This window comes from Typopeltis vanoorti, chromosome 25 (assembly GCF_054136105.1).
Source record: "Typopeltis vanoorti isolate ZY-2024b chromosome 25, IOZ_Tvanoo_1.0, whole genome shotgun sequence".
Lineage (NCBI taxonomy): Eukaryota > Metazoa > Arthropoda > Arachnida > Uropygi > Thelyphonidae > Typopeltis > Typopeltis vanoorti.
Window position 1 is genome coordinate 62,426,055 of NC_143573.1, and position 27,825 is coordinate 62,453,879.

The following is a 27,825-nucleotide window of genomic DNA, read 5'->3' on the forward strand; positions in this document are numbered from 1 at the left end:
AAGTTGCATAGCTCTGATTTTAATATTAGATGTAATGCCACTTTCCTTCATAATGTGATACACACGCAGTCACCTCAATATAACAATAGCAATAACTACTATTAAGTGCTGCACAAAATCTCACCTACACAATGCTCTTCTCTATAGCAAACTGTTCTTATAGTTCTATATGAGTTTCCTATAGAGAACTCACATGATAGAGTTGACTTGCACTTCACATTCATTTACTTTCATTAGAACATAATTTGGATAATTCTTTATGAAAGGAAAAATGTACATAAAAATAAGTGGGATATGGGATTATACTCCTAAATTTTTTATAAGAATAAAGAAAATGAGAATGTCATATTTCGTTTATTATTATGCATAGCTTTCTGTGATTTCTATGCCAGCAAAAATCTGATATGCTATATTAACAGATGAGAATCCTTTCTTTCATAGTTACACTATGATCAGCATTCGTTTTAATAAATTATGGAGATAGGTGCCATGTTATAATAATAACTTCAGTTACAAAATAATAAGTGTTAACTATCAACCAAATTATCATGACTCTACCATACCACATGTCTGTCTGTTCATTTTTTATGGAATTGTACATCCAGTTTCATCAAGAGAAGGTAAGTTACAGGTGCAATTGATTCGGTATACCCCAGGGTGGAAATCCTTAGAGTTGAATAAGTTTTAAATTTTATCGGTGGTTATAATTATTATTATTATTACGGGCGACTCCAAGGAGTTCTTAGACTCATTGAGGGAGGCCATAAACATTATGTCCATCACAACTATTTGACATTCACACAGTATCTATCATACTTTGCCATGAACTCGTTCACTGTCATAGCACCCACAACAGACTCTGCAGCTTATTCCACTCATTCACCACTCTAAAAGTAAAAAACCTAGCTCTAACACCCTTACTCTTGCTTAGCTTCCATGGATGTCTCCCTAGTACTCCCACCACCAGTCCTGATCTCAAAAATATCCTCTGAATAATCCTATAGAAACCCTTTAGCCATTTGAATGTCTCAATCATACTCCCCTTTCTCTGCCTATCAACCAACTTCTGCAACCCACAAATCTTCAACCTGTTCTCGTAAGGTTCATTCCATAGACCTGCTATCATCTTGGTCACTCGCCACTGGATCCTCTCAACCTCCTCCCCATCAAGAAGAAACCTAGGTGATCAAATCTGGGGACAGTAGTCGAGATGAGGTCTTATCAAGGCTCAATACAGAGGAACAATAACTTGCTTGGCTCTGCTTGTCAAAGTATTCTTCAGCATCCAAGTGATTTGATGAGCTGATTTAGCCACTTTTGCAATGTGCCCCCTAAACTTCGACTCCCTATCCACCAACATTTCCCAAGTCCCTGGCCTCATCAATCTCCTGGAGTACAGTTCCACCAATGTGACACAATGTGTTATATACTGCTGCTAATCTTTTCACCCCAAAATGCATAACATTACATTTTGCCACATTAAATTGACATCCATTCTATTTACCCCAGCCCTCCAATCTATCCAAATCATCCTGCAAAATTTTGACATCTTCTGCATTCACTACTGCCCTACCCAACTTTGCATCATCAGCGAACAAATGAACCGTTCCTCTCAGATCCTTCCCTATATCATTATCAACAAATTAAACAGCAGTGGTCCAAGAACAGAATCCTGCGGCACACCACTAAGTCACAGGCCGTCTTTTGGACTGTACTCCTAAGTAAACTACTCTCTGATATCTCTCCATCAACCACCCTCCTATCCATCTCACTAACCCTATATCCATTCACATATGTTGCAGTTTACGGATTAAAATTCCATGTGGTATCCTGTCAAAGGCCTTAGCCAGGTCCAGCAATATCACTGTAAACCCATTACCCTTATCCAGTTTAGCCGATGATGATATAGCATTCTATTTATTTTATTTAATAACCCCGTAATGTAATGATTTTACTGTAATCTATATTATTTGCATTTTTAGGTGTAGTTTGATGAAGAATTTTATTGATGGTATTTTTGCTATAGCCACTGTTTGTAAATTATTGCTAATAATTTGCAGTTCTTGCTAAAGAGCTTGTTCATTAGAGCAAATTATTATAGCTCTTAGAAATTGTTAATTGTTGACCACAAAGATTATTGAAAATTAACTATTATTTAGATATTGGTCAAGTGTAGATGAATAACTAATTTAATTACCAACTAGTTTTGCCGGCTTATGCTGTCAGCTTCTTCAGGGTACAATCATGAAAGCAAAGAAACAAAAATGACAAGCTATACGTTAACTGACAATTCTATTTCAATAACAAAATAGTAGTGCGCGTGAAACAATACGCGTGCTGCGGATACATGATTTATTTGGTAGTTTGCACTGAAGTTCATTTCCTGTGTGTTTAGTGATCTGATTAAAGTCTTCCATATATCTGGCAGGATCAAACCCTGGTTTCTGTTGAGGTTATTTGTGGAATGAGCGGCTGTAGCAGCTTCTTTGAAGATTCTGGAATGGTAGTTTTCTTCTATATATGGCATAAGACTTTTATTCCATTCAATAATGTGGTTGGTTGTAGAGAAGTGGAAAGAAAGGCCAGAAATATCTTGTCTGATGTTTCTAACATAGCTGATGTGTTCCCTTTGTCTCACTTCGAAGCTTCTAGACATCTGACCAATGTAACTTAAACCACAGGAACAAGGGATGTTATAAACTCCTGCATGTTTGTAGAAAGGATTGAAATCTTTTGGTGATCTTAGAAATTTCTGGATAGTTTCACCTGGCTTGAAGGTCACTCTAATATTGTGTGGGTTTAGGAGGCTAGCTAGTTTTTGGAGATGGTACCAACGTATAGAATAGTTATAGCAGTTATATATTGGGTGTCATCATGTTGTCTTTGTGGTATGTCAGAGAAGAAAATCTTGTTAACAAGTCCTCTAGGGTAGCCATTTAGGAGTAGATCGTTTGATATTTTATTTAATTCTTCCTGTAGATCATTATGGTCCGTCATGAATTGTATAGCTCTTTTCTTTCGCATATGAATAATGCTGAGTTTTTGGGAGATGTGCTAAAGTTTAGATAACATCCAGTATTTGTTGGTTTTTTATAAACTGATAAGTTGACACTGTTATTTTCTTTATTATGATATCTAGGAATGGTAGCTGTTTGTCCTTTTCAAGATCTAGTGTGAATTTGATAGTATGGTGGGACATATTGATTTTGTTTAGGTAATCTAATGGCTCTTCCTTTTTGTGGTTTCAAATGATAAAGATGTCATCAACAAATCTGAACCATGCCTTAGGTTTTAGATTAATTTGAGATAAGATTTTACTTTCAAGATCTTTCATAAATAAGTCGGCACAAGAGGGTGAGAGGGGGCTGCCCATGGCCAATTCGGTTAATTGTTTGGAAATTGTTTTCTTCCATATGAAATAGTTAGAAGATAGACAGTGGCTAAACAATGAAGAGACGTCATGTGGGAATAAATTGTCTAAGATGTTGATAGCTTCAACCACTGGAATGTCAGTAAACAGGGAAGTGACATCAAGGCTGGCAAGTATATCATTTTCAGAGATAGAGATGTTTATTGATTTTTCTATAAAATGTTGAGAGTTTTTAATATAAGTATCTGAATTATGGATGTGTTGTTGTAGAATTTTAGCTAGATGTTTTGACAGTAAATACGTTGGAGTTGATTCCATCCACTATCAGGCATAATGGGGAGCCATCCTTGTGTACTTTTGGAATGCCGTATAGTCTAGGAGTTAGAGGATGCATAGATTTTAACTTTTTAATTAGATCTACAGGCCAGTTTGTCATGTGACATAATAATTCATTGGTATCATTTTGGTTTTTTAACTTAGGATCTGCATTAAGTACATTATAGACAGATGTATCCAAAATGAAATGAACAACAGGAAATGAACTTCAGTGCAAACTACAAAAGGCATCTCAACAAGTAAATCATGTATTCGCAACATTTGTATTGTCTCACGGGCACTACTATTTTGTTATTGAAATAGAATTGTCAGTTAACGTATAGCTTGTCATTTTTGTTTCTTTGCTTTCATGATTGTACCCTGAAGAAGCCGACAGCATAAGCCGGCAAAACTAGTTGGTAATTAAATTAGTTATTCACCTACACTTGACCAATATCTAAATAATAGTTAATTTTCATTATTATAGCTCTGTTTGAGGGTGTTAATGACTCCAAAGTTTTGTGAAGGGTAGTGGTAAGTTAGCATGTATGTATGTGTGGGCTTATGGTTTTTACAAAAAAGCACTGAGTGTTATGCTTGCCAATTCAAACTCCTGCACGTTTAACTTTCATATTTTGATAAGATTATATATGAAAAGCTCATTAAATTTATTCATTTCAGATTGCTCCAGAACAAGGACTTCAGCCTGTTGTTCAGCCAGACATGATGAGGCAAAAAAGTTTAACAGAAGCTAAGGAACTTGTTTTGAAATCCAATACAATGCAAGGTCTACCAGTACAAACTGAAAAGATATTAGATTTAGTGGCCCATCTCACTTCCTTAATGATTCAAGTGAAGGTTGGAAAAGTGTTTATCATATATAGTACAGTATACTATTATATACATATATTTTTTGGATAAAAGTAGTGCCATTCCTATATTTAGTATTCACATATCCAGTATAGATAACTAGAGCCTCTCACTATTACAGACTAACTGAAACTACTGAAAACTCCAGGCCAAAGCCCTAGGTAATATTCTAAAGAAACTTTATGATATTGGGACTGCCGCTGTAATAAACTATCCCTGCACTTCAGTGTGGGAAGAGGTTATTTATTAGGCCCTTATCTGTGGGGCAGCACACATCTCTACCATTAATTGCTGGCATATTAACAGAGTAGTAGTATTAGTATTCATAAATCAGTTAATATTGGCAAAAACGGCAGTAGAAAAATAAAATAACAGTAGCTTTGACTGAATAAAACTTCCATTGGAGAAGAGGCAATACAAATACTACTCATTACTTCCTTTACAAATAATTAAGTGATATCAGCAAGGATTACTTGCATCAAAATTAACAACATATTCTTGCCCTTATGAAGAATGGCAAAGGCAGAGTTCAAGGCAATGAAGGATCTTAAATCTTGGAATGACTATTTCACAAGGTTTGTAAAATGAAAGGAAATGGAAAATGGTGTGACAGGCAACACTATGGATAGGATTTGTGGTTAGTGAGAACTAATTTATGTGTAAGAGGAACTGCATAGCACAAGTAGAGAAAGTATAAATTTTTGACTGCAATACTGCCAGAGCCCTGGATATGGGAAAACAGGTCAGCCCCAAGAAAGTAGCTTCACTAGTAGAAGTTATATGTTGACATCACCAGCACATGAAGTGAAATAAAATGTAGCTGTACTTTCTACTGAAACCAAAGCTATGTAGAGAGAGAAAACTTCAGGAGAATTTCTGTATTTCAGTAATACATTCAATTACTAAAAAGGTTGAGTGAATTACATGTGAACCTGTAGTATAGAGACTTTAAAGCAAAGTGGGAAAAAAAATTTTGCATATGCTTGGAAAAAAGAAAAGTTATAAAGCAAAAGATTCACTACAGAAATATAACCAATTGTTGTGTCGTACATCCTGGCTCTGAATCTGCCATCTTGTTAGAACGTAGTTCTTATTTAAATTATCTGTTTTTTATTATCTTAATTAATTGTTGGTTGATTATTAATCCAAATATAGAGAAATTTATATTATCCTGCGCCACCCTATATTCAGATTAGTCTATATAATATAGTGGAATCAATCATCAACTAACTTTAGCAATCTCACTTTTCTACAGGCTGAGTTTCAAATAAATATTTAAGTCTTCTGCAAGGTCCGATAAACTTTATGAGCAGTGCAATGAAGAAAAATCAGGCAAACAACAAATTGAATCCAATAAAATAAACATTTAATACAGGGTTATAGATCATGTACATTTAAGTAAAACTTTAAAAACAAGAAAATGCAAATCAGCTTAGTCCAAATACTCATAACAAACAAAGCATTAAGCATCGCACATTCAGCTGCCAATACTATATTCATCCGAATAATTGAAGATGGTCCACACAGTTCAATGTTACAGAATCTCACAGTAATTATTCTAAGTAGAATTCTCTAATTCTCTCTTAGTCAACTAAGACTTAATTTAATTATGAGGCAGTTATCACTTCAAGGGGGGGGGGGGGGGGGTAAACACTTTAAAGCTCCATACTTCAGCTATTTTTAGTAGAACGGCACAGTTAATGTTAAGATATATCAGGTGGAGCTAACTCTTATATCTTCACACTGAAATATAAAAAAAATGGACTGCTCTTACCGGGTTACATCTTTTACACATTGGATTCACTATAGGCACATTTAAAACTGTAGTTGACTATCACTCTGAAGCAACACTATTCAAAAGAAATCTTCACTATAATAACTGAAATGTTAAACATAGAGCTTCATAAGTCATGACGCACTCGTATTAGGTAATCTACTTATTCCTTATTTATTACTATGCATTAAATTCAGCCTTGCACTGTTCTTCTTCAAAACAACTGGAATTCGTTGTAATTTTAGAATTCCGTAGAAATATTCCGAATTGCCTATTAATTTCCCAGTCCTTTCATAATCTATTTACGGCATTTCCAAATCCCCCTTACTTCACTCCTTGCTGTCCATAAGCTTTCTCCTCTGTTTTCCTTCATTCTCCAATTAAATACGTTCATTCTTCCGGCCAAAATCTGGTTCTAGCTCGTTCAACTTATATCAACTTCTTCTCCCTTCGAATACCGTAGCTCACACTCCACACACGCACTATCTAAAATTAACTCTGTTTCCTTGACAACAGCCAATCAAATCCAATCAGAAGAATTACATAAAATTACTTTCTCTTTCAGTAATGATAAATAAAAAAAAACATCATAGTTCATATAGGGTACATTAAACATATATATACAGTTTCTTACATTATTATAGGAATAAATTAAATGACATTTTTATACAGTCTTTTTTATTACTATTACATTACTTAACATTATATTATTAAATAGTAATAAACAAAATTCAAGGCAATTATATGAATAACACACTATAAGCAAGAGATAAACAATATAATATTTACAAGTCTTGCCTTTGACATGGAGGATTATGTTGGATTCTGAAAGAAATATTAACAGTTTTCATTTCTCTTCATTTAGAATCCAACACAATAATTAGAGAATTTCTGTATGGGCTATGTAGTATTTTACTACAAGCTGAAATATATTCTTGGCCTGTAATTTATAACCATAAATCACATGTGCATACATGATGATCTGAAGGTGGTGAGGGGGAAGGTGTAAAATTAAGGAAAAGATTCTCTGAAAAAAATAACTGATAATAAACAGCATAAATCCATTAATGCATTTTATTACTAAAAGGGAGTAGGTGATAGAACAAACAGTATATGTAAATATTCCTAGCTCAGTAAACGATGAGAGAGAAGCAAATCTAGTTGACCATGATTTGCATATACTTTGGTCTAAGCACTCCACCATTAGCACAGTACAATTTGACTACACTGTTTTTATATTGCTAATGGCAGGAATTAAATATTCATCACAAAAACTGTCAAACTTCTTTTATCTTGGGAATTTATTTCCTAGAAAAGTAGAATATGAAATTTTCAAGCTTTGTGCCAAGGTCTGCATCTTAAAACCTGTTGACATGTCAAAAATATTTAATGTGACATAATATAATAGATAAAATTGAATTGAAAGAATTATGGGCTGGTAACTTGCAATATACAGCCTTTCCTAGCCAAGCCATTCTCACATTCACATAATATAGTCTGTTTCCACAAATGTCATTGCTCTTGAGGCTTCCTGATCAGCTGGTAAATAATCCTGCTGCTAGCTTCTAACTTGACCGAGTTGTGCCTGGAGTGAATCCAAGTATAGCAGCTTACAGGGGAATTGTTGAACCACATCAGGGTACTACTTCCTGTGTGTGAGAGAGAAAGTAGTGTCTACAAGGCTTTCATCCCTGCCACCTGCTCTATAGATTTTCTGGATATTTCATTACTGTGAAAGTTAGAATAACAAATTATAGAATCACAGCAGTTAAAATCTCTCACAAAAAAACAAAAAATTCCATACATAATGGTATTTACAGGAAAAGCACTTCTATGTCAACTTTACTAACACCAGTGACATTTATGATCCTTTACAGACATCCAGATCTGATGTTATTCATCACTGAATGTCAGCTGGCCTCTGTGCAATAAGAGCTCACCTCACTTTTCTGCTTTATATCTTGCATGCATGCTGTCTTCTGTAAGATGGACAGAAAATGTACTTTTTTTTTTTTTTCAAGTCTGATATACCATTGTTATCAGATCTGGAATCTCCTTTAACTCAAGATTTCCTTGCCTCATATTGCTGCTTTCATTTGCTGCTCTCCTAACTGGTGATCGTACCAACCTTTTTGATTATTATTCTCTAAAATTTGATCATATAGTCTAATCCAGGGGTCGGCAAAGTCATTTGCCCGTCAGCCCCTTCAAGCGTTTCTTGACTTTTATTGACCCCCTATATTTTACTATTACGTAATTATAATAGGACAAAAAAAAAAGACGCTTATGTGAGTTTTTAGATTGTTTATTTTATAGTTAGTGTTTATTGTATGTATAATATAGTACAGTGGTATCTCGTAAATCCGAACCTCTTTAGTCCGAACCCTCCAGTAATCCGAACTGCGGTTTGAAAGAAAAAAAAATGTTATTTATTATGTACTATTATTTTTATTTAATAATTATTATTTTAACTATTATTATTTATTTTATTATTATTACAGTACAGTATTTGTTTCGTACTGTCGATCGTAGGGTTATACTGGAGGCCTATTTTGAATATACACAAATATACACAAAAAGAGGAAATTCAAAACGTGCATAATGTGATTAAAAATATAAATCCAGATGATGAAATTTCACAAACAGATGTTACGGAATGGATTACAGGTAGAACAGAAAGTGAAATCGAAATCAAATCAGATGCTGAAATTATAAATATGACGCTACATATTTATGATGTATTATGTAGAGTCACCGTCATCATCTTCTAATGAATTAGAAGACGATGAAGAACTTGATGAAAAAAAAAAGTAAAAAAGGCAGCTGACAGTTTAATATGTGTATAGAATGTTCTAAGCAAATGATACGCCATTCCACAAAATTTTGTTGCTAATGTAGCTCCGAGAAGAAGAATTCGAAAAGGTTTAGCTTCGAAGAAACAAAAGAATATCTGTGACAAAGAAATAAAAACCTTTTTTGTGTGTTATTTTGTGAAACTTAAAATTATGCAATTTTATAAAATCACAATCCTCAACAATACAGGTACAAGAAATTAAATTTTTTACTAAAATAAACTTGTGTACTGTATTATTTTTTTTTATTTTACATTACAGTACAGTAGCTTTTTTTCTATCAGTTTCTATCATTGATGTACCATTAGAATCTGAATATTTTTGTATTAAACACTAGTTATTGTTGTCTCTTGGGGGGTATTTGCTAATCCGAACGAGCACGGTTTTTATTAGTTCAGATTAGCGAGATACCACTGTATATATTATTATATTACTATCACTAGTAATACCACTGGTATTACTAGTGATATTAATAAACTACTGGTATTAATATCACTGGTATTACTACCAGCGCTGCTCAACTCTTCAACATAGAGAAGTTTATTTCGTGAATGAATAATGATTGAATTATAATATGTATGTTGATGAATTTTAGAACATTAATGCTCACTTGTATGTCGATGTGCAAAAATGAGACTGGGATCAAATACTTGCAAGTATCAGTAAATAAGAACCATGCACATGTTGCAATCTCGCTCCCACTGCGCCGGAAGGCAGGAACCACCAACATCCGTTTATTGTAAATACGTCATTTTGGCCTACTTGATTGGCCTCAGTAACTATTTTCCATGACCTTACTCCATCTTATAGGTCCTATTCATGGACCTGTAAGATGGAGGTACTGATCCCACGATTGGAGGTAATTTAACCGAATTAAATATTGCCCATACAATGATGTCTTATATTTTTCTGTTGACCCCTGAGCCCGAATCGACCCCTTTGGTGACCACTGGTCTAATCAATCAAACACAGATTATAATTAACATGAGGCCTCCAAGGAATCAGACTGATCACAGGAGGTACACACTATTATGCACAAACCTCATCAAACCATGTCTTAAACTCATTGTGCTTTTCTCTCCATGCAAAGAACCTTCTCCTTTACTCACATCCTCCTCCTTATACAATTTCCAGGAATGGGGTCGTGTTCTATCCCCCCCCTCTCCCATTCTATGAAAAATTTCTTCCATGTTACACAGATAACCTCTGACCAACTTATATGTCTCAATCATATCCCTCCTCTTCCACCTCCTATTCATGAGTCTTTGCAAATTACATTCCTTCAATCTCTCTTCATACTCCATATTCCAAAGACAAGTTGCCACCTAAGTGCATCTGCTCTGGATCCTGTCCAGTAATCCCTCATCACCATGAAAACAAAGTGACCAAATCTGTGCACAATAATCCATTTGAGACCTGATCAAGGCCTTATCGTAACCTCTTTCTTTCTTTCCAAAAGTCAAGGTCCTCTGCATCATTACCATTAGCTAATGGCAATGATGCAGAGTTGCATTGCACAAGTTGTGCAATGCAACTCCCAAATTTCACCACTCCAAATCTCTCATCTCCCCTGCCTCCAAAGTTTCCCCACCAAATGTATACTTTGCATCCCATTGTTGCTTACCAAATTTCAGAGTTGAAAGTTTATTTTTCACTTGAAAGTTTATTTTGGCGAAAGGTGGCACACTTTCGCCAAAAGGTGTGCCACCTTTTTATTAAATTACTCTGGATTTAGAGAAAGATGTTGAAAGTTTATTTTTCACTTGGTTAGACTATAATAAATTTACTGAGATAGGAGTGATGTTAGCTTGGTCCACCTTTGCTACGAGTTTCCCGGTGTTGTACTACCTTACCCCAGTCCTGAAGATGTTTTCAAGCGCAAACCTTGTTTGCTCACACTTGGATAAAGGATTAAACTAAACTTATTACAAATTTCAGAGTGTTGCACTTTGCAGCATTGAACTGGCAGTTCCATTTACCTTTATCCAAGTGTGAGCAAACAAAGTTTTTGCCTGAAATTATCTTTAGGTCTGGGGTATGGTAGTACAACACCGGGCAACTCCTATAGGTAAAGATAACCTTGGCATTGCTTCTGCCTGGTATCTCCACTTCTGGGCCTGGCTCCCACTGAAGAGACCTCAATAAAGGTCGAAACTACTCTGGGTAGTGGCCCTTCCCTTAATGCATAACATTATACATATTCACAAGGAGATGTGTTTTGCATTATGGGAGATACTGAGATAGAAGTGATGTTAGCTTGGTCCACCTTTGCTACGAGTTGCCTGGTGTTGTACTACCTTACCCCAGACCTAAAGATAATTTCAGGCGAAAACTTTGTTTGCTCACACTTGGATAAAGGATTAAACTAAATTTATTATAGTCTAACCAAGTGAAAAATAAACTTTCAACATCTTTCTGTAAATCCAGAGTAATTTAATAAAAAGGTGGCACACCTTTTGGCAACTCCTATAGGTAAAGATGACCTCGGCATTGCTTCTGCCTGGTATCTCCACTTCTGGGCCTGGCTCCCACTGAAGAGACCTCAATAAAGGTCAAAACTAGTCTGGGTAGTGGCCCTTCCCTTAATGCATAACATTATACATATTCACAAGGAGATGTGTTTTGCATTATGGGAGATACTGAGATAGGAGTGATGTTAGCTTGGTCCACCTTTGCTACGAGTTGCCCGGTGTTGTACTACCTTACCCCAGTCCTGAAGATGTTTTCAAGCGCAAACCTTGTTTGCTCACACTTGGATAAAGGATTAAACTAAATTTATTACAAATTTCAGAGTGTTGCACTTTGCAGCATTGAACTGGCAGTTCCATTTACCTTCCCATCCATACAATCTCTTCAAGTCCTCCCGTAAGGCCACAACATTTGCTTGCCTCTGCATTTTTCACCCCAATTTTGTATCATCTGCAAACAGTTGCATGTCACCAGTTAAACTCATCCCAGTATCATTAATATACATGTTGAGCAACAATAGCTCCAATGCAGATCTCTGCAGCACCTGATCTATATACCTCCATATACAACTTTCTAATTCCTATCTGATAGTCGATTCCACTCAGTAGTCTATTATCAACCCATCCATTTTATTTATTTAAGACCTTGTCATGTGGCAGTCTGTCAAAAGCTTTTGCATAATCTAAGTATACCACTACTGTATACCATATCTCCCTCCTTGTCCAATACATTCGTTGCCTTGTTATAATACATAACTAAGTGGTAAAACATTCTTCTTCTCTCTTCTATCATCTATGCGGATGATGACAATGTCAAATGAACTCTTTCCAATTCTGTCTGTCTCTGGAGAGTCCAAACCGTTCTGTCGAATTTGGTGTCACTTGTTGCGATTTGGTTTTCAGGTCTGCTTTTATTTTGTCTATCCATCTAATTCTGGGCAACCCTTTGGATCTTTTACCTTCCATCATTATATACACGGCTTTAGTAGGTAATCTTTCTGTTTCCATTCAGTCCAAGAAAGAAGACATGGCCAAACCATTGACTGCCTTCTTTCTTGGATTGTGTCTATTATTGTTATTTCTTGCTTTAGTCATTTCCTTGTCTTCATTTCTTAGTAGAACATGATGTTCTGATAAGATTCTTAGCAGAACATGATCTCTCTTTAACAAACCCATGTTAACAATTACAAAGAGTACTGATGTTATCAACCGATTTCTGTATCCTAGTTCTCACTAATCTCTCCAATACTTTAACCACTATTCCAGATATACAGATTGGCCTATAATTTGTAGTCCCAGCCTTATCACACCTTTATGGTAGTGGAACAATTGCTTGACTTTGCATTTTTCACTCCAATTTTGTATCATCTACAAATAGTTGCATGTCACCAGTTAAACCCATCCCAGTATACACAAACCTCATCAAAACCATGCCTTAAACTCATTGTGCATTTCTCTCCATGCGAAGAATCTTCTCCTTTACTCACATCCTCCTTATGCAATTTCCAGGGATGGTGTCTTGTTCTATTCCCCCCCCCCCTTCTCCCATTCTATGAAAAATTTCTTCCATGTTAAACAGATAACCTCTGACCAACTTATGTCTCAATCATATTCTCCCCCCCCCTCCTCCTATTCATGAATCTTTGCAAATTACATTCCTTCAATCTCTCTTCATACTCCACATTCCAAAGACAAGTTGCCACCTTAGCGAATCTGCTCTGGACCCTGTCCAGACTCTTATTAAGCAGACATGTCAATGCTACTGCCAACTCCCTAGAACATTTCCTTTAAGACATGGTGATATGTCATCAATGCCTATTGCCTTATTTGCATTAAATCTTATTTAATTTCTTATACCCCTGCTTTCTCACAATTAAGTCATCCTCTCCCATTTCCTCTATGCTTCAGCTTCTCATGATTTCACCCTGATGGGGATGAAACACTTATAAACACTGAATACCTCAATTATATCATAATCTTATCGTGATCATTCTTCCTTTTACTTGCCACATATCTCTAAAACTCATAAGAATTTTCTTGGCCTGATTTGCTAATTTCTGCTCATACTGCACTTTTACTGTCCTTACCAACTGAGTCACCTTCCTGGCCTGCAATTGATCGTTACCATTATTCATCTTGTGCTGCCTCTGCAGTATCTTCTTCTTCCATATTTTCATGCTTAATTCTTTCATTCACATACTTATTCAGCCTTTTGACCTTTGGAACATATTTACATATTGATGTTCTTAAATATCTTTTGGTTAGTAACCATGCAGCATTTATCTCCCTCCCAATTAACTCCTCGTTCCATGCTATAGCCCCAAACCACCTCCTAAGGTGCTCACAATCACTAGCCTGGTTGGCCAAGGGCATGGATGCTTGTAATTGTCCTACTAAACTATTTACCATATACTACTGTAACCTGTGTTCTGGTGCAGAATGACCTCTGATGTCTTTGTGCCACAAAAATTCAAATCAAATTTGTAGTTCCATATATAAAATTCATTTTCCTTATACCAATGCTGTCTCTTCATTCCAATCTATATTGCCATAATTAAAATTTCCCCTAATAATCACCCTTTATTTTTTCACTAACCCAAGTCTCTATATGGCTGGCCACCACCCAGATGTTGAACTTAGTCATTCTCACCATAATCCTCTGATGAAATGATTAGATCTAAGACTCTCAATCCTCACACACCCTCCGTTACCTGCTGCCTAAGATAGTTGCCTATCAAGAACTTGAGAAATTCATTTTCCTTATACCAATGCTGTCTCTTCATTCCAATCTATATTACTCCTAATAATCACCCTTTCTTTTTTTGCTAACCCAAGTTGCTTATACATTTCCTGGTCTATAGCAACATCCAACTAAATATCTCTTCTGGCAATCTCCATCTCACATTATACTGACTCAAAACCATTTACACCATTTCCGTCTTGCATCTCTACTTTGTGAGAATATAATTCGCCTGCTCTCATCAACAGCATTCCCCCCACTTCCTTCTTGTTCTTTCTGTCCTCATGAAAAACATCATACCCTTTAATTTCTATTCCCATTAGTATATCATCCTTATTCAAGGATGTTTCACGTATTCTTACAATTTGGAACAAATAAACTCACTCAGCTAAACCATCTCATCTCCCTCATTTCTGATGCTCCTGGCATTTGTAAATAAACAATGCAATTCACTTTTAGGTTCTATAACCAGTCCTATCCATGCCACTTGTTGGTTGTGATTCCCCTACCCATTACCAATCAACCTTTATCACTACTTATCCTGTATCTCCTCAAATTCAGCTATATCCCTTACATCTCAGTAATCTTCCTTGAAGATTAATTCAAGGAATTAATTAACTCTAAATTCAGAGACCTAGCTGGAAGAGAAGTATAATTGTTTGCTATCATTAATGATCTAATACAAATCGTCCACCATCATACCAGATAATCCTCATCTTTCTTCCAACACCCTGGACCTTTTCTTAACAAGCTACCCAAATACACTGCTGATGTTAGCTCTCTTGGCATCTCTAACCATAACATTGTTATGTTTCTTTTTTTTTCTACAGTTGGCTAGGAGAAAGATGATGTTAGCCTTATAACAATTCCAGTTAGAATGACCTTCAAGATTTCTCTGCCTCTTTTTCGTAAGGTGGGTTTATTATTATTATAATGTGACATCTCCAAGGACCAAAGACTCATCGAGGGAGGGCACCTACTCTACAACTCTGTCTCCACCCAATTATCCAACTACAATCATCATCTACACCAACTTCATCTACCACACCCACCACCACTAGTATTTTCACAAACAATTACAAACATCCATGCCCATGGCAGGATTTGAACCTGCAGCCTTGCTGCTGGAGAGCAGATACGCTAACCACTCAGCCAACCAGGCTCTACTGATCCAAGCACTTGCCCTGTTCATATAACTGAGATTCCTGCTGGAAGTAGTACTTTTATTTCCTACTCTACCTCAAAATCCTTAGTCCCCTATCCAAGTTCTCATTCTCTCTACAAATGTGTCAGAGCAGTCCAAGACAAAAATTCAGCCTGCATTCAGTGTCTTCATGTTAAACTCCAGCTTCTCACTGCTCACACTACAACCATAACAACTATAATAATAAATAAACAATTCCTAAGCACTTTGTAAATACCAAATGCTCTAAGCTTGCCTTTAGCTCAAATGGCAGTTGAGCCTTCTGATCTTTGACCAAGGCTGGTCAGAAAAACTTCTGCAATACCATGTTTCCACCTGTCTCTCATCCAAATGGAACAATGGTAATATCTCCTAAAGATAAGGTAAACCTCTTGACATCAGTCTTTTCCTCCAACTCTTATTTAGATAACCAAGGTAAATCTTCTTCGACGAACTACCCACAGCATACCTCCTCTGATATTTCATCAGAGGGACATCAAAAAATTTAAATATATTAGCATCTCTCCAGTTGTCCTCAAAACTTTTGCTCTAAAATCTGGCTCTGCAAGCTAAAGACAACCCAAAGGAATTCTCTTGTTATGTTGTAAGTAAAAGAAAGACTGATGTGAAAGAATAACTTGTCAGTGCAGATGATATGCAGGTGGCAGATGCAGAAGAAATTGTTCAATAATTAGTGTCCATTTTTCTAAACGCCATCATCCTAGTATATGCAACATTGTATCTATATCAGTATCTGTGAAGTGGTGGTGGTGGTGGTGAAGATTTTGGAAAAGTTGGTAGGAGAGACTGCATTCAGAAATGGGTTGACAGAGAATCTATACTTTGCAATGAACAGCATGTACTTACTAAGGGAAGGTCATGTTTGAATAACCTGCTCACACAATGATACCATGATAATACTTTTGGACTTTGCTGAAGCTTTTGACAAGATTCAACACGAAAGTCTGTTACATAAGTTAGAGGATGTGGGATTGTATTATAAATTACTAGTTTGGATGAGAGGATGGCTGGGCAATATATCAAAAAGTGGTATATGGGGATGCGAGTCTACAAGATTTAAGGTAACCAGTGGTGTACCTCAGGAATCAGTCTACTGTCATTTAATCTTTACATTAATGATATTGGGAAGGATTTGACAAGTAACATACAGCTGTTTGCTGATGATGATGCAAACATAGGCATTGTAATTAGGAATGCAATTGACATGTAATACTTGTGCAATGATTGGAATAAGCTGGAACCATAGGCATGTGAGAATGGCTGTTCAGTTCAATGTTAGTAAATGTAAAGTTATGCACTTTAGTGTAATGAGATATCCAGTAGCATATATTGACAGGATTATGCTAGACGAAACCGACCAGATTAGGGACTTGGAATTTTAGTAGATAGGAAGTTGAAATTCAAAGGTTATATAGCAAAAATTGCAGTTACAACTCACAGGATAATTGTAATGCTAAGATGAACACTGACATGTCAGAATAAGTCAGTCATTTGACCTCTTTACAAGACTTTGATACAATCACATGACTATTGTACACATGATTTATAAAGTGATGCAGGTAGTGGAGAGGATGTAAAGGATAGTGTTAAAGATAATATCAAGACTATAGAATGCAGATTATGAGGGGAGATTGAGAATTTGTGGACTGCAGGCACTAGCATACAGGAGAAAGAGGGGCAATATGATAGAAATCCAAACTTCTGAAAGGATCATATAGGATATAAGTAGATGGAATTTTTAATTTTATGGAGGGTGGGGAGAGGTTGAGAGGACATCCACAGGGGTTGAGAATGAATGCAGTCAAAAAAAAGGGGTGAGACCTAGATTTTTCTCTCTTAGAATGGTGTGCAACTCGAATAACATGCCTTTGGTGTGAGTGATATGTGTCCTCCCTCAAGGTTTCTTGTAATAATAAACATTCATCTAATATCACCTACGTCAGCTACCATACTCATCTGGCATCTACCCAACAGCATGGAAGCAAGCCTTTATCCAGTCTCTACCTAAAAAAATGAAGAAAAAATTCAACCATCAAGCCATTATCCCACTGCCCTTGCCTTACCAGTTTTCCCATTGCTTTGGACACCATCATTTAATTAGTGATCATATATAGGTTCCTCCATTCTCATTCTACAGTGGACCAACTTTGGACACAGGCAGTGGAAAAATTTGTAGAAACTCATGTAGTCACTCTTGACATTTCCAAGGGATTTGATCATGTTTGGCATTGAGGTCTTTTTACCAAGCAACCATCTTAGTCTCCCTCCTACTCTTTGTGACTGTACTGTCAGTTTCTTCTGATCATTTAAGAATGGCTCCTCTCATTGGATTTCTTTATGAGTGCTAGAGTTCTGTACTCTTGCTCATGCTCTTCCTCCTAGACATCATTCACCTTCTCTTAAGTGAAATCCTATCCATAGTTTTATTGCTGATGAGTACTCTGCTTTCCTTCATTTCAGAACCCTTATAGTACTCAAATGATTAACGTTCCAAAATATTGATCTCACCAGGTGGGGTGAAGTTAACCTAGTGAATTTCAAATGCTAGCAAAACACATTCCTATGTTATCTAGAAGAAAGGTTACTTTTGATAATTTAGATTTCTTCAACATCAGTTTTCTCTTCCTAGACTGACTTACACATCTCGCTTATCCTGGCATAAGTATATTGCATCCAGAGCTTCCTCAGGCTCCAAATAACTTCATTCTTTTTCATTCAAAACACTAGTTCTCCTGCCCAACCCATAACACTTTAAGTCCAAAATCTGACCATCCTTAGAATATTGTTTTTATATACCCAAAACCTCTCCAAGAATTGCTGATTGTTTACAGAAGAGGACAGTATGCCTAATAGATAGCCTCCTCTCTCTCACAGACTCCAGTCCATTCTTCTCATAGGACTCTCTTTCTGCATTATGCTTTTTTCTTTTTTTTTTTTATAGGTACTTTCATGGGCATTGATCCATCAAACTGGCCATTGTTCTTCTTTCTCCAATCAAATAAGAACAAGCAGCCACTGGTCAACAGCCATACACAGTTCAAATCTAAACATACAGAACCAATGTCTTATCTTTCTTCATTCCGTCTACCTCTGTTCTTTGGAAAAAGCCATCCTCATGTTGTTTTCTTCAATGAATAAACCTCTATCTTTTCAAGAAACTTATTAATAGATTACTTCCTCCTTAAGTGCTTGCCTACACACTTATGTGGGATTTATGTACATTATATATATAATCTGATTATTAAAATAATAAAATAAACGCAACAGTGATTTTGTTAGTCATTGTTTCTTGCAGGACATGGAAATGTCCTCAACTTAACATTACCATCAAGAACTTATAAAAAAATATGAGTGCTCTTTCCCCTCTCCCTCTATCTTGTTGTGTTTGAAGAACATGACATATGCTATGATCATAAAGTGTTTTGTTGTACAAAACAGATAGCCTTTGCTATGCTAACTGATTCTTATAATACATAATATTTTTATTATTAAATACTTTTTTTTAATTACTTGAAAGATAGAAACTACACAAAAGTAATGCTATGAAAATACATCCATTTTGAGATATTTCAAAAACATTTGTTTTACATAAAATTTCTACATATTTTTTCAGAGCACTTGATCATGTCTGGCATAGAAGTCCACCCAATAAATTATCATCCTTCAGTGCATCCCCTGTAATTGAGTAGCCAGCTTTCCCTTTGGTTATGTTACTCACTGCATGTCATTGTGGATGGCTTCCTCTCTTCAATTTCTTGACCAATGCAGGAGTGTCTCAGGACTATCTCAATGACAACAAATGACTTACTCTCAATCACAAATAATCCTACATACAACTTTGCTAATGATAGTACACTTCATTCATTCATCCTACTCATTTGACAAATCTTGCAATGCTCAAACATCCCACACTTCAAGATTTCCTCTGCAACAAGTACTTTAAACAGTAATCTCCATACCATCCTTCAATGAAATGAGGATGATCTTGTTCTCCTAGCTCCACTGAATTCCCTTCAATGCAGCAAAAGCTTAGTTTGTCTTTCCTTAGGGAAGTTTTAGATGGTGCACCTACCCTCCCCCTAAAAATTTCAAAACGTCAGTCTTGATCACTCTCCTATATATATATATATATATATAGGTATTTTCATGTGCACTGCTCCACTAACTAGCAGCCATTATTCTTCCGCTTTCTGTTGGCCCTGTTAAAACATGAGGAACAGCTGCCATCCCTTTTCATTCCAACAGCAAATGAACCTAACCTGCTTCTTCTCTTCCTCTTATTCCTGTATCTCTAGTACAGCTTTCCTCGTGAAGTGTTCCAACAGCTGCTATTTCCAACTCGTTGAGAAAAAATGTCAATAGATTTCTTTCCCAAACTCCTGGACTCCCCATCTCCCACAGTGCTGGTATATTATAGGTTCTTCTATCCCAAAATTACATCCCAATAGACTGAAGAGAAAAGTGATTTAGATATGATAGTAGACAGAAAATTGAAGTTTCCGGTTCACTTATCTATGATCACATTGTGGAAATGGTAAAGACAGCAGTGAGCAGGAATAACAGAGTTGCCTGTATCATAACTAAAAGGAACACACGTGAACCACAGTAGTAGGTTTTTTATTACATAAATATTTCGTCCTAGGTATTTTAGGACATCATCAGTACAGTAGAACAATACTAGGAATGACACAAAGGATGGGGGTGCATACGTACAATGGAATCCAAATTGCGTGCAGTGGCATGTTGTGGCCTGAACTTAAATTGAATTAAATTAATTAAAATTAAATTACAGTTAAGTTATTTTTACACAATTTTGTATGACAATTTCCCATGCTTTAAGGATGGCAAGAACAACATTGCAGTTTAGATTTGGTCTGTGAAGTAGGGCTTCAGCACTTTCTTTATATAAGCGTTCATATTTATATGAAGATCTGTGTAGGAGTTTTGTCTTTTCCCAGTGGATCTTGTGGTTTGGGTTTCAACTTCGTGTTGAGCGAGGCCTGATTTTTGCAGTTTGATGAGGCGGATATGGTCTTGATGTTCTGAAATGCGTTTAAAAACTGATCTGCCTGTCTGTCCATAATAAGAGAGTTTACAGGAGCATGGAACCTCATATACACCAGGTAGTAGCATAGGCGAAAGTTTATCTTTGGGCGAAGGTAACAGGTTGATGGATTTGTAGGTGGCAGTAAGATTGTATTTCTTCATAATTTTCAAGAGCCGTTCAGAGATGCCTTTGATATAAGGTATGGGAATCCTACAGGCTTGTTCTTGTCTAGGTTGATGTGTAGAGAAGTTGCTGATGATTTTTTGAGTTGTTTTGGGATTGTATCCATTTAGAGTGGCTGTGTTTTTGATTATTTCCAATTCTTGTTTTAGAGAATCCTCGGAGGAGCAAAATCTGTGTGCTCTGGTTACTAATGATTTAATGATGCCAGATTTTTGAGAGGGATGGTGAGCAGAAGTATGGTGAATGTAGCGACCTGAAAATGTCAGCTTGCGATAGACAGAGGTGGAGATGGAACCGTCTTCTTTTCTTTGGATGTGTAAATCCAGAAAGGGGATGCCCTGTGGGGATTCTTTTTCTAATGTAAATTTAATGCGCGGATGAAGAAGGTTGATTTTTTCTAAAAACTGAAGTAGCTCTTGGTTGAAATGACTCCAGACTGCGAAGATATCATCAACATATCGAAGCCAGAGTTTTGGTTTGGGTTTAAATGCAAGAATTTTTTCTTCAAGATGTTCTATAAACAGGTCTGTCAGGTTGGGTGACAAGGGGAACCCCATTGCTGTTTCCTCCTCTTGCTTGTAGATTTTTCCTTTCCATGTGAAGTAACCGGAAGTGATAACAAATTTGAAAAGTTCAGCAATATCCAACGGAAATTTTTGATTTAACAAGTCTACTTAAAAAATTCCACAGAATTTCACGCCAAAATAAAAGACTTTCAACTGCTGAAAACTGACATGCTAATTAGCTTCGACATCGTCTCTCTCTTCACCAATATCCCCCATAAAGAAACTGCAGACCTGTTAAATCAAAAATTTCCGTCGGATATTGTTGAACTTTTCAAATTTGTTATCACTTTCGGTTACTTCACATGGAAAGGAAAAATCTACAAGCAAGGGGAGGGAACAGCAATGGGGTCCCTCTTGTCACCCAACCTGGCAGACCTGTTTATAGAACATCTTGAAGAAAAAATTCTTGCGTTTAAACCCAAACCAAAACTCTGGTTTCGATATGTCGATAATATCTTCGCAGTCTGGAGTCATTCCGAACAAGAGCTACTTCAGTTTTTAGAAAAAATCAACCTTCTTCATCCATGCATCCAATTTACATTAGAAAAAGAATCCCCACAGGGCATCATCCCCTTTCTGGATTTACACATCGCACAGAAAAAAAAAAGTTTAATCTTGTTCACCTCATGGCAATAGATCCCGTGGCAAACCACACCCCCTCCATACTAGCTACGTCTGCAGATGCAAGTAAAAGCAGATCATTTTATTGTATCACTGAATAAGGTACAAACATTTGTAGTCTGTGTAATATATTTCTCAACAAATAGTGCAATTAGAGACAGCTGGGATAAAAATGGCACTAACTAATGAATTGCATGTCCCTTCCCCAAAAAACTATGCTATTTAGCTGCAAGCAAAACCAAATGCTGCACTGGCAAACAGTAAAAAGTAGATGTGTGGGAGTCTGTCTCCCCAGCTCAAATGCAGAGCAACAATAAAAATCAACAGAAAGTGTTAAAATTCGTAAACATATAGTGAATATTGTTATGGCACTTTCAGATATTGAATTTGATTGAAGAGAATTAGCATTTCAATTCAAAAATTGTCTGCTGACTTTTATCTTTGACTCGTGCGATCTTTTGTTAATACCGCATCAATCATATGCACATATCTTTACTGGCCTAGTACCATGGCTGTCTGTTCATTAGTCATTCGTGAAGGATTGTTCATTAAGTATCTCAAGTCCTGTAAATTGCAGCTAATTTTTGCTTGAAATAATGAGAAAGCAGATGGTGCTATTTGGGTAGGATGCACATAAGGAAACTGCTCTCTAGGCAGGAAATAGCAATTGCAATATATGCGGGGATTTTATGAAAAAAATTGAAAACTTTAGTTTCCGAATCAATGTAAAGGAAATTTGCTTTTATATTTAATAAGTTAAACATATTAATTGACAATAAATACTTCCAATCCATATTTTAATGCCTTACGATTTAATGAAATCCAAATCCAAATACACTTTAGAAAACGGATACATTCTTTACGAAACATGAAAAGATATATCAAATGATGGTAAAGGAGTCACGGCACGTCTGGATGCCTGACGAATAATGCAACAACTGAACTGGACAAAACTTGTACATCAGTATATCGCGGAGATATATCGATTTCTTGGAAATAGGATGTTTGTTTCTAATTTTCTTATTACTTATTATGAAACAGTTGGTAGAGTTTAATTAATTATTGCATTTTTATTTGTTATAGCTGTACTTAATTAAATTGTATTATATTAAGTTAAAATATGTGTCAGCGAAGATGTTTGAAATGTAATTTTTTATTTAATTATTTTTTTAAGATGAGTCCGGGGTTGCGTGCCGGAAAAAAGTCATTGGCGTATACCACGTTTGGCAGGCATATTAAGGGTTGTCCACCCCTGCTCTAGACTAACCGTATATAAAGAATATAATTTTTTTTTTTCAGCGGTTTCGATAACATTGCCAAATGATATAAATGTGTAACAGATTAGAAAAAACTCATGATGAATCATGCATATTAGCATTTTATGATAAAAACGAAATCACGTTTGTTAATTTTTATACACTGCATAAACGCATCAAAAGGATTAAGCAAAAACCCTAATATAATAGAGAAACACAGAGATATTATTACCGGGGGCCCTAAAATCTAAAATTTTACTTAAGCAAAATTAGAATAAAATAAAATAAAATAAAAAATATGTTTCTGCAAATGTGTACGTACTGTGCCCACTCGATCGTGGGGCCCGGGTGCATTGCACCCCCAAGATGGCCGGCCCTGACCTAGGACGAAATATTTACGTAATAAAAAACCTACTACTGTGGTTCACGTGTGTTAATTTTAGTCATGAATTCTCCACAGGTTTCTCTATATAATCAAAACCTGTATCATAATTTTTTGGTGTATACTAGTCTAACTTAAACTGTTAAGCTAGTACATACTCTTGACTTTTTTCCATATTCATCTATTATATTGTCAGGTTTTAATATATCTACTCCACACAAGATGTTGCAAAACTGTAGAACATTAGTGCCATGTGTGTAAACAAAGGTTAAAATAAGAAAAAAGGAACCTACTGTTATATTTTTTGAATTGGAGTTATAGCCTTAGGGAAAACTGTGTGGGAAGACTGTTCCAAAAAATAGAGGTAAATGGGATGAAAGAAAGAAGATGAGAAGTTGGTTCAGAATGTTTGAAACTAAAAGTTGAAAGAATGGTGACCAGCAGTTTACTCGTGTTTATAGGCTTAAGAAAAAATGAAGGAATTATAGCAACTGGTTTCAGTACAATGGTGCCCATGAAAATAAAATGCCATAGTCATCAATGTAAGGTAATGAAATTGTAGTGGAAATTTGGGACTGGGAGAAAGAAATGAATGGTTAAGATGAAAAATTGGTTGATTTTTGTAAGGAAAATGATTTGATAATTACTAATACTTGGTTCAGACACTATCCATGATGACTATGTACATAAAAGCTCTGGGGACTTGACAATGAATCAGTCAGTTTTTAGAAACTCCATAAAGCAAGTTAAAACTTATCCTATTCACAACCCATTGGTAATCACAATAAAAATTAAAGTTAACAGAAAGTAGTAATAACGAAACTCAGTACAAGAAACACAATGGATTTACAGAATTATTTTCTTGTGAAAATGGCGAACTGGAAAATGAGGACAATTGGAGCAGTTATTATAATGTAGACTTAGAATGATTTCAAGGAAATTATGCTTAAAATATCAGAAGATCTATTACCTTCAAAGAACAAGGTAAAAAGAAAGGAATAAATAAAAATTCATCTATTCCTGAATAAAAATTAATCCTACATATAATAAGAGGACTATGTCTGTTGATCACCAACAAAATACCTACCTATGCAGGATATCTATTAGTGATAAGGTAGCTCTTTTATCTTATCAAGATAGAATTCACTAACAGGTGGATAAATCTGATGATCAGAAATTATATATGTGTACATCACTATATAAATAATGTGTAGTGATCATTGAGGAATAAAAGAAAATTCTTACAATACAAAATATAAATAAAACAAAACATAGAATTAATTTAATAGCAAATACAACAAATTGTGCAAGATAATTTGCTACTCCAAACAGCCCACATGTATTCCTGCCATGCATAGATGAATCACCTGATCAACAGTATTAGTTCATTGGATAATAATCTCCTCCCTATAGTTTTTTCCCAAGTTACCATTTTATACAATTGCTGTTTATTATTGGTTAATTACCTTATTTCACAAACAAATCTTTATTTGTTTGTGAAAAAAATACGAGAAGGAAAGCCTTCTCATATTTTTTTTTAAAAACCATATGCTCATCATAAATACCAACGTGCATGTCTAGATTTTATATGATAACATGTATTTGCTCCACCCCAACAATTTATTTCCAGTAATGAAATTATTTTTGTTCACACCTGTTCTTTCTCACCTTCAATTGCCATTCTCATATAGTTCATTAATGTTGGGTGGTGGCATGTATAACATCTTTTAGCATTTCAAATATACCAACCAAATATGGCATTCTCCTAATTATCATTTTCTAATATATCGTGAAACAAACACATTCTGTTCCCTCTTCAATACAGAGGGAAAGGTAATAATCAAAGAACACATCACTGTATGTGGAATGTCCAACAATATGCATGCAGTAGTGGGGCAGTAATATGTAGCACAGATTTATTGTAGCACTAAGCATAACACCTGATTAAACACTTGTCCTAACATCTGCTTTCAAATTTTCAGTTCCAGAAAATATGTGTAGCAGCCATTGGATACAGAAAGAACTCAATGTATGAAAAGCAAAATGAATATACATATAATTTGAAATCAGTTTGAATTGCATTTCAGATATTCGATATCATCCAGACACTTAACAAATGTTAATTTTAGAAATAAAATTCTACCATGGAAGTTGAACTAACATGCCATATAAACTTTGTAAAAGTGTGACCGCTCGACCTGAAATGGCATACATGGGTATGCTATAAGCTAGTACCTCCCAGGGAATAAAGGAACAACAGACACCCAAGTGTGAATATGACAACATGTTAGTATAATTTTAAATACAGAAGGCATAAAGGTCAAATGAACAATAGCTATGCTTCACGTGCTTCATTTTTTCTGTGAAACAAAGGGTTTATGCTTCTTGGTGAGCTTAGATTATCATTGAGAAATACTAGAGTGAGACATGGATAATTTGAATTTTGATACGATTTTTAAATACAGCCATATATATAATTCACACAGAAATCAGAAAAAGTAATCACTTGGAAATTATAATTTTTCCGGACTGAATCAAAGAAGGCCGAAATAAGTCATTTTACTTACTTTATTTATACACAAGTTCCAATCTTCTGTTTTTCTTTAGGAATTGTGTTAGCACATCATCATAAAATGAAGGTGTTTCCTTCAGTTCCATCACCAATATCTTTTCAATAATGATTATGCTTAGACAGCACAATCTTCCTGTGTTTGTGTTCCTCTATAACACATATGTATTCTGTTCATAGCTAAAAAAGAACGCTCGAATGTAGCAGTAGAGCTCAGAATTGACATAAGTTCTGCTAACTTTTAAATTTCCTTGAATGCAACCTGAAGTTGATTTTCTTGCATCAATTTTAATAGGTGATGCACTGGTTTCCTGGCAAATTCTTCAGAATAAAATAGTACTTTCAGTTCATTTTTCAAGCGAATATAGTCAAAAACTGGGTCATGGAAATCCGTTAAGTTTTCTAAAATACCATCAGGAAGCATCTTTGCATACGGACCCTATCTTTCACTACAAAGGAATTGAAAAAAATTCAAGTTTCGAAAGTGAGGTGTATCTTTCTTCCATCTCCAGGCACATGCTCTTCTCCGTCTTTTCCGGTCCTTTTCATCTCTGAGATCTCGACTCATCAACTGCATACTTCTCCTTTGATACAGAAACCCAAATATCATCAAATTCATGTTCCCTGTCATTCCTAAGCTGCTTCATAGTGTCATGTGTTTTTTTACAACAGTACAATATGTCATAGGATAAAGTTTGCAGGATGTTATTCAAGATAGCAACAACATTGTTTAAAAATTTTGCAAGAAATGTCAAAAACCATAAGCTTTGATTATAGCATCCATGTCCCATTCCCAGAATTCTCCACTACATGTTCAAAAAAATTCAATGAGTTGATTTCTGTGACATTTTACTGTGCTTGTTAAATGGGAAGTAAAGTTCCATCTGTTGGTGTGACAGAGGGTAATTTTTTAGCAACAAAATCTTCCAGTCGATGCCCAGCACTCTGCGGTCAACATTCAGTGAGCATAGTGGATCATCCACTGCAGGTAGCATCTCCACTTGACTCCATGCACTTCCATCTCAATATGATACTGCTGATTGTTGACCTGAGATGGCCCAATTTGTCAACAATTTGCTAAATAGATAGGCCTGCAACATGCATTCCATCACAACGTCTCTTTCAAATTCCAAAAATTCCCTTCTTACAGCCATTTTGCCCAGACATAGTTGTACTGATCTTGTAGCATCATATTCCTCCAACTTATACGAGCTACAAACATGTGACTCATTACATGGAATGATGCACCTTTGTCTATGGGGTGTCCATTGACTTCTTTCCAAGTGTGTGTGTGTGTGTGTGTGTGTGTGCATACACAAGTTAGCTTTGCATTAGGAACATCCACCTAATAATGTGTTGATCAACCTCTCTGTACTATCACTGCTTGCAGATGCCTAGGAACAGATTCCACAAGATGCAAACATCCTCCATGCATAACTCAACTCATGTCAACTGCAGCAACTCTGTCAGTTCATGTTCATTCTGCAGAGGAGGATCAGCAGTTCTCACACCCTGTTCTAGCATATCCCACACATGTTCAATTGGGTTACAGTCAAGGGATTCTGGGGATCAAGGCAATGTGGCGAATTCCTTGTACACTAGTTGTAC

The 27,825-nt window shown here is 35.8% G+C and overlaps 1 protein-coding gene across 1 annotated transcript in view; it reads left to right on the top strand.

The window, feature by feature from the left end:
- The window catches only part of LOC150092788 (protein lin-9 homolog), a 248,894-nt gene that overhangs the window by 186,683 nt on the left and 34,386 nt on the right, over positions 1-27,825 (top strand). The window contains exon 11 of the mRNA XM_090414279.1: positions 4,367-4,543. Coding sequence (XP_090270405.1) covers positions 4,367-4,543 — 177 coding nt within the window. The remainder of the gene's footprint in view (positions 1-4,366; positions 4,544-27,825) is intronic.